Source organism: Homarus americanus, unplaced genomic scaffold (assembly GCF_018991925.1).
Source record: "Homarus americanus isolate GMGI-L3 unplaced genomic scaffold, GMGI_Hamer_2.0 scaffold44770, whole genome shotgun sequence".
Classification (NCBI taxonomy): domain Eukaryota; kingdom Metazoa; phylum Arthropoda; class Malacostraca; order Decapoda; family Nephropidae; genus Homarus; species Homarus americanus.
Window position 1 is genome coordinate 1 of NW_024712764.1, and position 11,965 is coordinate 11,965.

Sequence of the window (11,965 nt, forward strand, 5' to 3'; positions counted from 1 at the left end):
CCAAGCTACGTACGCTTGTAAACATGTCTGCAGTAATCCCACAACACATTTAGGTCCTATTAGTCACACCGTCAGCCATCGTCAGGTATGTACTGGCTGTCAGGGTCTCAGTTGACACGCAAATGACACCTGTGTTATATCACCTGCCATTTATGTAATACTGAAGGAGTCTTATTTATAGTGTGTGTGTGTGTGTGTGTGTGTGTGTGTGTGTGTGTGTGTGTGTGTGTGTGTGTGTGTGTGTGTGTATGTTGTGGCTTTTGTTATTGTTTTACGCTGTTACGGCATTATTATTATGGTTATTATTATTATTATGTCTATTTATCATTATTCAACTATCCTTATATTAAACTCAACAGTGAACTACGTATATACAATATAATTTCAACGTTTATCATCAATAATATCAATACCATCACCATCATCATCTCACCATCGTCATCACCATGTGTGTGGGTGGGTGGTAGGTGTGTCTAGTTCGTCACGGGGCGAATTAAAACATTCAGAATATTTACCAAATATAATGATAAATGGTGATTTTTATTTTCATCACTCTTACTTGTGTGGATATTTTTCTTTTCTTTCTGCTCTACCATAGAACAGTGGGTATAGGCCTGGTGAACCTTTGGGAGCATGCAGCACACTGATGATTGTTCTCAGTACACAAGGAGACATTATAATGCACGCCTCCCTACTCTACCCGCCAACCATTATACAGCTGTCGATCTAGAGCGCCCCCTCCCTCCTTTCAGTGATCAGCCGCAACACTCTGAACCGGCGACTGCTGGGTCAGAAGACGAGTAAGCGTATCAACTTGACTGCATAGCTCCTCACCTGAATATTACGGTACAGTTTTGAAGAGGAGTGTAGACGGACTATCATTACACGTGGGTTACAATGCTTTCACTGCTCAACTGCATAGAGTTCTGTGTCTTGCAGAATGAGTTGAAGCACAAGTGACATCATTCTGGTCATGGTTTGAAGAGCTGTAGAATGAATCCACAGTTCCCTTAAGCAGTGGTGTTTGAGACGTAGTTTACCAAGGATCTAACACCATTGATGCAAAGAAATGTCACACAGGCTTATAATTGATAGGCTCATATAAACAATGCAGGTGTACAGTTCAGTACATATAGACAATATAGGTAGACAATGCACGTAGGCCTGGGAGTACAGCTCATATGGTGATTACACAGTACGGTCCATGGCCTCGAGCAACACGCATTGATTTAATTATGGCCGGAAAACCTCAACACCACGCCCTGCCTCCCACCCCACCCAGAACACAGCGGCTGACACAGGTAGTTGACTTTAGTCCTTTTAAACCTCATACTAACTTCAGTGTGTGTGGGGTGGGGGCTTATCTGGCTCTTTCTCACTATCAGGCTACTTTCACTCTTACCCTATGATGTGAAGATAATGATAAGATATACAGTATATATATATATATATAATGAATAGGAACCACTGAGGAATAGGATAGGATAGGATAGGATAGGATAAATTAAAGAATGAATAATATTTACCTGTTGGGGCCCCTGAAATGATGCATAACCCGCGAGAATTAATAAAGGAAATCCCAAGACGTATGGAGTAGAGGAGAGCCAAGGTCGCTAACCCCTCTCACCCCCAACCACCCCCAAGATGTGAGGATTGCAACTTGCTTGATCAAACGAAATTTTCCTGTCTGATTTCTAAGTCGACAGAAGTTTAAATTATACCTTCAACTTGAAAATAGAGTAAACCCTTCCAGTCGAGGCCATTAGGTAATTACGATAGTTTATTCAATAAGTCCTCACTCACCTTCACTCCCCACCCCCACCATTAAGAAGTTCACCTTTTACTCCATCTCACCATTAAGAGGTTCACCTTCACCTCCACCCAACCATAAGAGGTTCACCTTACCTCCATCTCACCATTAAGAGGTTCACCTTCACCTGCCCCCCACCATTAAGAGGTTCACCTGCACCCCCATTACCTGGAGCCCCCCATTAAGGAGCCCACCCTCACCTCCCCATAACTCCTCAGGTCTACCAGCCCCCAGTAACACAGCCGCGGGTCATCTTACTTTACCTCTCACCTCATATGAATGCCTCGCTTCTGCAAAATTTCATCCGGGCAAGGCAAGGCATCCATAAAGGGGGTTAGTTGGTCATGCAGCAGGTGGTAACTTGACAAGTTTGCCAATATGTTGCTGCAGGAGGCACAACTCTCTCTCTCTCTCTCTCTCTCTCTCTCTCTCTCTCTCTCTCTCTCTCTCTCTCTCTCTCTCTCTCTCTCTCTCTCTGCTTTCCTCCATCATTCTTTTTCTTTTCACCATTCTTCCCTTCCATATCATCTTCACTCTCCCACCCACCAATCTCTACTCTTCTTCTTCCTCCCACCATTTCCTTCCCACTATCTCTCCCTCCCACCATTCCTTCCCTCCCACTCATCCTCTCCTCCCACTCATCTCCCTCCCACCATTCTCCTCCCACTACCTCTCCCCACATCCTCTCCCACTATTCTCTCCTCCACCATCCTTCCTCCCACTATCCTCCCTCCCACTCATCCTCTCCCTCCCACTATCCTTCCTCCCACCATTCTTCCTCCCACCATCCTTCCCTCACTCAAACACCATCTCTGGCTAAATACAAGTGTAGTTACTGGCAGGGAGTTTAAGAGGTTTGAGCCATACAGTATAACGACCCCACCACCGACCAAACTCACTAGGAGGGAGGGAGGGAGGAGGGAGGAGGGAGGGAGGGAGGGAGGGAGGGAGGAGGAGGGAGGGAAGGAAGGAAGGAAGGAAGGAAGGAAGGAAGGAAGGAAGGAAGGAAGGAAGGAAGGAAGGAAGGAAGGAAGGAGGAGGGGAGGGGGGAAGGAAGGAAGGGAGAGGGGAGGGAGGGAAGGAAGGAAGGAAGGAAGGAGGGAGGAGGAGGGAAGGAAGGAAGGAGGAGGAAGGACGATGAAAGAAAGAAAGAAAAAGAAAGAAAGAAAGAAAAGAAAGAAAGAAAGAAAGAAGGGAAGGAAGGAGGGAGAGAGGGACGATGAAAGAAAGAATGGATGTGGGAGGGAGTGAGGGAAGGAAACTGGACAGGTAGCCTATTATATGAGAATTACCTCAGTATAATGGACAATATTAAGCTATACTTCTCAAAACCAAAACAATATTCAGTAACTTAGAAAAAAATAAAAGAAGAATAAAGCCAGCAGCCTTGACCCTGAGATGGCCAGAGGAGGCAGGGCAGGAGGTGAGGTGACAAGACTAGAGTGTGTCTTTCTTCCCAGAGTTGACTCTCTCTCTCTCTCTCTCTCTTCTCTCTCTCTCTTCTCTCTGCCCAACACTTCTCACACACACACACACACACACACAATATATATATATATATATATATATATATATATATATATATATATATATATATATATATATATATATATACTGTATAAACTACTAATTATCTTGTACCTGTGCTTGTTGTGTTGTTTCTTAATTAATTACTGCCAATATATTTTTCTCCTCCAAGTCATTCTATTCTACGTAGCATGGTAGCGTGGAGGAGAAGGATGGTGGAGGAGGAGGATGGTGTGGAAGAGAAGGATGGTGGAAGAGGAGGATGGTGTGGAAGAGAAGGATGGTGAAGAGGAGGATGGTGTGGAAGAGAAGGATGGTGTGGAAGAGAAGGATGGTGTGGAAGAGGAGGATGGGTGGAAGAGGAGGATGGTGTGGAAGAGAAGGATGGTGGAAGAGGAGGATGGTGTGGAAGAGGAGGATGGTGTGGAAGAGGAGGATGGTGTGGAAGAGAAGGATGGTGGAAGAGGAGGAGGAAGGATGATAATGTGAAATAAAAACATCAGTAAAGAAGAGACAAATACACACCTAACGGACATGACACACCTTGTATAGCTATGAGGAACATACACACAGGTGAGGGAGGGAGAGAAGGTAGTACAGTATCTATTCCTTCACCGCTCCATACACTCACAACAACAACAACGAATATAAATTGTCCCCGCCCAGCCACACCCTCTATTACTGCACACACACACACACACACACACACACACACACACACACACACACACACACACACACACACACACAGTCAGGGCCAATGAACGGGTAGAGGTTAGGGAGGACGTACATACAATAGGCTCCTTCCAAGACATGCAAGATCTCCGATAAGACCAAAATGCAAACACATGACCGTGTGTGTGTGTGTGTGTGTGTGTGTGTGTGTGTGTAATCAATACGGGTGGTGGTGGTGGTGGAGAAGACCAGTCGCCAGGCTTATCAGGCTGGCCAACACATCCCAGACATTCTGCCGCCCCTGGTATGACATTCTGCCTGCCTGCCACCCCTAGTATAGTATTCAGTCTGCCTGCCTCCCACCCGTAGTATAACATTCAGTCTGCCTGCCTCCCACCCCTAGTTAACATTCAGTCTGCCTGCCTGCCTGCCACCCCCCAGTATAGCATTCAGTCTGCCTGCCTCCCACCCCTTGCATAACATTCAGTCTGCCTGCCTGCCTGCCACCCCCCAGTATAGCATCCAGTCTTCCTGCCTGCCTGCCACCCCTTAGTATAGCATTCAGTCTGCCTGCCTGCCACCCCTAGTATAGCATTCAGTCTGCCTGCCTGCCACCCCAGCATAGCATTCAGTCTGCCTGCCTGCCACCCCCCAGTATAGCATTCAGTCTGGCCGCCTGCCTGCCACCCCCAGATATAGCATTCCAGCCCGCCTGCCTGCCACCCCCAGTATAGCATCTCAGTCTGCCTGCCCACACCCATAGTATAGCATTCAGTCTGCCTGCCTGCCACCCCTAGTATAGCATTCAGTCTGCCTGCCACCCCTAGGATAGCATTCAATCTGCCTGCCACCCCTACTATAGCATCTCAGTCTGCCTGCCTGCCACCTCAGTATAGCATTCAGTCTGCCTCCCACCCCTAGATAGCATTTAATCTGCCTGCCACCCCTAGTAGAGCATTCAGAGTGCCTGCCTGCCACCCCTAGCATAGCATTCAGTCTGCCTGCCTGCCACCCCTAGTATGGGCAGTCTGCCTGCCACCCCAGTACAGCATTCAGTCTGCCTGCCTGCCACCCCTAGTATAGCATTCAGTCTGCCTGCCACCCCCAGCACAGCATTCAGTCTGCCTGCCTGCCACCCCTAGTATAGCATTCAGTCTGCCCTGCCACCCCCAGTACAGCATTCAGCCTGCCTGCCACCCCTAGTATAGCATTCAGTTCCTGCCTGCCACCCCAGCACAGCATTCAGTCTGCCTGCCTGCCACCCCCAGTATGGCATTCAGCTCTGCCTGCCACCCCCAGTACACAGCATTCAGTCTGCCTGCCTGCCACCCCTAGTACATTCAGTCTGCTGCCTGCCACCCCTAGTATAGCATTCAGTCTACCTGCCCTCATCATCCCACACTGTCTGCCACCCACACCCAAGCACACTAGGTAAAGGCGTGAGTCAGTACACCATCACATAATGTTTGCCGGCAGTCAAGTCATCTGGAAGGGGGGATATCACCTCAGCAGCTGGTGGTGATAGAATGTATTACCTGCCTGCCACCTGCCAGTCACCACTCTTATAAACCTCGTCATCAGTTATAGTCGAGTCAGTTAGCTCTATACACACCTTCCTGGCTGACTGTCTCAAAATTTATGGTAAGAGTTTGGGGCGTAATTTTGATGCTGTAGGTAAGGGTGAGGTTGGTGGGTGGGTGGGGTGGGGTGGGGTGGGGTGGGGTGGGTGGGTGGGTAGGGTGGGTAGGGTAGAGTGGGGTTGATAGGAGGTGTGCTTCCTCACCTCCTTATAACACCCCTCTCTCTCATCCCTCCTCACCATCCCTACTTTTACCCTCTTCTAGTCTACTTCTCCCAGTCTCTCCCCTCTCTTCTTCTACAATTCTCCTACTTCTCTCCTTCCTATTTTGTTGTGTCTCTTCTATCTCCTTTCTTTGTCTTATATTCACTTAACACGTCCCTCTCCTCTCTACTCCTACTACTATTACTACGACTTTTTTCATATCATGGCCTTCAGCCTCCCCAATAGCCACACCTTCGCCGCCATTTTATTACCTTAAAATTAAATATCCTAATACAGTGTTTTTCAAACTCTTTTCACGACCCACAGCCAGAACAACAATTTGAATTGCGACCCATTAAACCTAAGTGTAATGATATGAAATGAGTAAATCAAAGACAAACACTGTTAGGTTAAGTTAGGTTAGCTTAGGTTAGATTACGGGGAAAACTACGATTACGAGTTTTCTGCGCAAAACGGATGACATGAGAGGTAAAGAAAGAATCAAGAAATGCTCTCCTTGCAGTCGCTTCCTAGACTGTGGAGTGTACATTACAATAACCAAGCCTAAATTATGGTGCATTTATTTTTATTTTCTTATTTATTTTCGCGACCCATTTTATTTATTTTTCTTATTTATTTTCGCGACCCATTTTATTTTGCGCCCAATTTATTTATTTCGCGACCCACTGAAGGGTCGGGACCCATAGTTTGAAAACCCCTGTCCTAATACATAAGTAACTATCCTAGCTGCTATACTACTACTATTACTATTACTGCTACTACAATTACTACTACTACCACAACAACAAAACAACAACAACAACAACAACAACAACAACAACAACAACTACTACTACTACTACTACTACTACTACAACAATTACTACTACTACACACTCCTTCACCTCACTCATCACCACCCAATTAAACCACAGGTATATAACTGGTACTGAGTTACCCCATTAGTGCAGAGCCAGATTAGTCGGTCCCTCACGAGGCGGGTAGGTAGACGGTACAAGTGGGGGAATGACGGTACAAGTGGGGGGGTAAATGACGGTACAAGGGGGAGTGGGCAGAGATGAGAAGACAGAGGTATGTTCTGTCGACTGTGTTGTGTTGGATGGTTGAAAAAAATACAGCTAAAAATAGTTAGAGACTCCTTGTTATATGAAAAAAAGAGAGAGTATATCCCTAGGTGACGAAACAAGGCGGCCTACCTCACTCACTCCCTCGGTGTGTGGTGTCAAGTCGATAGAGCGGTGACCCCCCCATCACTCACTGAAGGACAATCAACTGACATAATGAACACAACACTACACCTACAGCAGCTACTGGGGCAGGAAACACCAGGTCACCATACTTACCTCCTCTCCCTCCTCTGTTTCCTTCCCTTCCCTCCCTCCTATTCCTTCCTCCTCCCTCCCTCCCTCTCCCTCTTCTAATTCGTTTCTCCTCTCACTTTCTCTCTCCTCTCCGTCTCCCTCCTCTATTCCTTCTCAGCAGCCCCACACTACCTCCTCCTTCCCTCCCCTTCTCACCCACTTGATCCTACCTGACCGTCTTTCTCCTCTCCCTTCTTCCCGGCTTATTCTCCCCTCTCTTCTCCCTTCTTCCAGGCTACACTTCCCCTCCCTCCAGCTTACCATCTCCTTTTGTCTCTCTCCCCAATTCCTCCCCGACCCCCCTCCTAAACCGCCCCCTCTCTTCAACCCATCACCATAAAACATCCTTCTTCCCCTCACCCCTAAACCACCCCCTTAAATCACCCCATTCCCCCCTCTCACCCTTAAACCACCCCATCCTCTCTCCCCTCACCTCTAAACCACGCCCTTAAACCAACCATCCCCTCCCCCCCAAGCTGATGATCTCATTCCCCGCTCCAGACGTCAACAACACCATTAACCACAACAACAAAGGCACCACACCATCTACATAATCCATTACGCATAGTACCTATTTAAGCTACTGCTCCCCTCACCATGTGGTTCATTTGCATACAGACTTTGATTACGATAACAGATGCGGGTTTTTTCCGGTGTGTCTCTGGATACGGTACCTGGGATGACTTTACACACAGACAGACAGACAGATGGAGACAGAGCTACCAGGATTTTTCTATATCCTCAGGCCTAATTCACTAAAGGGGATAATAATTCCCTCAACACACTGAAGTGAGGTACTGATGATTTGAGGTACTGATGTTGCGAGTACTGATGTTGCGAGGTACTGATGATGCGAGGTACTGATGATGCGAGGTACTGATGATGATGTGAAGTACTGATGATGCGAGGTACTGATGATGCGAGGTACTGGAGATGCGAGGTACTGGAGATGCGAGTACTGATGATGTAGTACTGATGATGATGTGATGCTGATGATGCGAGGTACTGATGATGCGGTACTGAAGATGCGAGTACTGGAGATGCGAGGTACTGATGATGATGTGAGTGCGTGATTGAGTGGAGATGCGAGGTACTGGAGATGCGAGGTACTGGAGATGCGAGTACTGATGATTTGAGGTACTGATGTTGCGAGGTGCTGATGATGCGGTACTGATGATGCGGGTACTGATTATGCGAGGTACTGATGATGCGAGGTACTGGAGATGCGGGTACTGGAGATGCAGTACTGGAGATGCAGTACTGATGATGTGAGGTACTGATGATGTGAGGTACTGATGATGATGTGAGGTACTGATGATGCGAGTACTGATGATGCGAGGTACTGGAGATGCGAGTACTGGAGTGCGAGGTACTGATGATGCGAGGTACTGATGATGATGTGAGGTACTGATGATGCGAGGTACTGGAGATGCGGGTACTGGAGATGCGAGGTACTGATGATGATGTGAGGTACTGATGATTTGAGGTACTGATGTTGCGGTACTGATGATGCGAGGTACTGATGATGCGAGTACTGATGATGATGTAGTACTGATGATGATGTGAGTACTGATGATGATGTGGGTACTGATGATCGCGAGGTACTGGAATCGAGGTACTGGAGATGCGAGTACTGATGATGATGTAGGCACTGATGATTTGAGGTACTGATGTTGCGGTACTGATGATGCGAGGTACTGATGATGCGAGGTACTGATGATGTGAGGTACTGATGATGATGAGGTACTGATGATGCGAGGTACTGATGATGCGAGGTACTGATGATGCGAGGTACTGATGATGATGTAAGGTACTGATGGCGCAAGGTACTAATGACGTGAAGTGTCATAGGCTCGAGGGTGTCATAAGACTCGTGGGTGTCATAAGACTCGTGGGTGTCATAAGACTCGTGGGTGTCATAAGAATCGTCGGTGTCATAAAACTCGTGGGTGTCATAAAACTCGTGGGTGTCATAAAACTCGTGGGTGTCGTAAAACTCGTGGGTGTCGTAAAACTCGTGGGTGTCATAAGACTCGTGGGTGTCATAAGAATCATTGGTGTCATAAAACTCGTGGGTGTCATAAAACTCGTGGGTGTCATAAAACTCGTGGGTGTCGTAAAACTCGTGGGTGTCGTAAAACTCGTGGGTGTCGGCAAAACTCGTGGGTGTCATAAAACTCGTGGGTGTCATAAAACTCGTGGTGTCCGTAAAACTCGTGGGTGTCATAACATAAAACTCGTAGGTGTCGTAAAACTCGTTTGGTGTCATAAAACTCGTGGGTGTCATAAAACTCGTAGGTGTCGTAAAACTCGTGGGTGTCGTAAAACTCGTGGTGTCGTAAAACTCGTGGGTGTCGTAAAACTCGTGGGTGTCGTAAAACTCGTGGGTGTCGTAAAACTCGTAGGTGTTCGTAAAACTCGTGGGTGTACGTAAAACTCGTGGGTGTCGTAAAACTCGTGGGTGTCGTAAAACTCGTGGGTGTCGTAAAACTCGTGGGTGTCGTAAAACTCGTGGTGTCGTAAAACTCGTGGGCGTCGTAAAAACTCGTGGGTGTCGTAAAACTCGTGGGTGTCGTAAAACTCGTGGGTGTCGTAAAACTCGTGGGTGTCGTAAAACTCGTGGAGTGTCGTAAAACTCGTAGGTGTCGAAAACTAGTGGGTGTCGTAAAACTCGTGGGTGTCGTAAAACTCGTGGGTGTCGTAAAACTCGTGGGTGTCGTATAAACTACAAAGGGTGTCATCAAAACTCGTGGGTGTCGTAAACTCGTGGGTGTCGTAAAACTCGTGGTGTGGTAAACCGGTGTCAATAAACTCGGTGTCGTAAAACTCGTGGTGGTAAAACTCGTGGTGTCATAAACTCGTGGGTGTCAAACCAAATGTTAAAACCGTGGTGTCATAAACTCGTGTCGTAAACTCAGTGGAAGTGTCAAACCCGGGTGTCGTAAACCCGTGGTGCCAAACCGTGGTGTCGTAAACCCGCGTAAACTCGGTGTCAAACTCGGTGTCGTAAACTCGTGGTGTCGTAAACTCGTGGTGTCAAACTCGGTGTCAAACGAGTCAAAACTGGGTGTCGTAAACTCGTGGGTGTCGTAAACCTCGTAAACCGGTGTCAAACTCGTGGTGTAAACTCGTGGTGTCGTAAACCCGGGGTCAAATCGGGTGTCGTAAACCTGTGGTGTCAAACCGGTGTCGTAAAACTCGTGGGTGTCGAAAACCGTGGATGTCAAATCAGGTGTCGTAAACTCAGAGGTGTCGTAAACTCGTCACAAAACTCGTGGTGTCGTAAACCTGGGTGTCGTAAACTCGGCACAGTAAACCGTGGGTGTCGTAAACCCGTGGGTGTCGTAAACCGTGGGCTGGCAAACTCGTGGTACAGAACCTGGTGTCGTAAACCGTGGGTGTCGTAAAATTGGAAGTCGTAAACTCTGGTGTGTAAATCAGGTGTCGTAAACTCGTGGTGTCGTAAAACTGTGGTGTCGTAAACTCGGTGTCAAACCCGGGTGTCGTAAAACTGTGGGTGTCGTAAACTCGTGGGTGTCAACCTGTAAAACCCGTGGGTGTCGTAAAACTCGTGGGTGTCAAACTCGTGGGCGTAAAACCCGTGGTGTCAAACTCGTGGGCGTCAAACCCGGTGTCAAACTCGTGCAAACCGTGTCAAAACCGGGGTGTCGTGTAAAACCTGTGGTGCGAAACCCGGTACAAACCGGGTGTCGTAAACTCGTACCGTGGTGTCGTAAAACCCGGTCAGGTGTCAAACTCGGTGTCAAACTCGTGGTGTCGTAAACTCGTGGTGTCGTAAACTCGGGGTGTCAAACCTGGTGTCGTAAACCGGGTGTCAACCCGTGGGTGTCGTAAACTCGTGGTGTCAAACTCAGTGTCAAATCACAAACCCGTGGGTGTCAAACCTGTGGGTGTCGTAAACTCGTGGTGTCATAAACTCGTGGCGTAAAACTCGTGGGTGTCAAACCCGGGTGTCGTAAAACTCGTGGTGCCGCAGTGGTGTAAAACCCGTGGGTGTCGTAAACTCGTGGTGTCAAACCCGTGGTGTCGTAAACTGTGGTGTCGTAAACTCAACCCGGTGTCGTAAACTCGTGGGTGTCGTAAAACTGTGGTGTCGAACTCGTGGTGTCGTAAACCGGGTGTCGTAAACCTGTGGTGTCAAACCCGGGTGTCGTAAACTCGTGGGTCGAAACCTGGGGTGTCGTAAACCTGTACAAACCTGTGGGTACAAACCGTGGGTGTCGTAAACTGTCGTAAACTCGTAGAAAGGTGTCAAACTCTGTCAAACCCGTGGGTGTCGTAAACTCGTGGGTGCCGTAAACCTGTGGGTGTCGAAAGTCAGTAAACTCAGAGGTCATAAACCTGGGTGTCGAACTCGTGGGTGTCGTAAACTCGTGGTGTCGTAAACCCTAAGTAAACTGTGGGGTCGTAAACGTAGAGGGAGGACAGTGTGGTGGCGCTATATGGACGGACACAAAGAGACTAAGAAGTATCATCAGGAGCGTGTGGAGGAAAGTCTCTGACGCCGGTTTTAAAATATTGATAATCTGAAGGGTAACACACACACACACAAAGTCAGACTGATAAGCAAAAGACAAACAGACGGACGGACGGACGAACAGACATAGACAGACAGACAGAGGACACACACACAAAAGACAGACGAACGGACGAAACAAACACACACTATAACTCCACGCCAGCCACAGAGAAGTCCACGGTCACACCCACCCAGGTTTGACTAACAAGTTTAAAACGACCTAAACTGAAGCTACTCTCTCCATGTTT

General features: G+C 47.9%; 1 protein-coding gene across 1 annotated transcript; it reads right to left on the reverse strand.

The window, feature by feature from the left end:
* Window positions 1–8,366: 8,366 nt before the first annotated feature.
* Window positions 8,367–9,446, reverse strand: LOC121864146. The gene has a single exon (XM_042363105.1). The coding sequence runs from the start codon at window positions 9,444–9,446 to the stop codon at window positions 8,367–8,369; it is 1,080 nt and encodes a 359-aa protein (XP_042219039.1).
* Window positions 9,447–11,965: the final 2,519 nt, after the last annotated feature.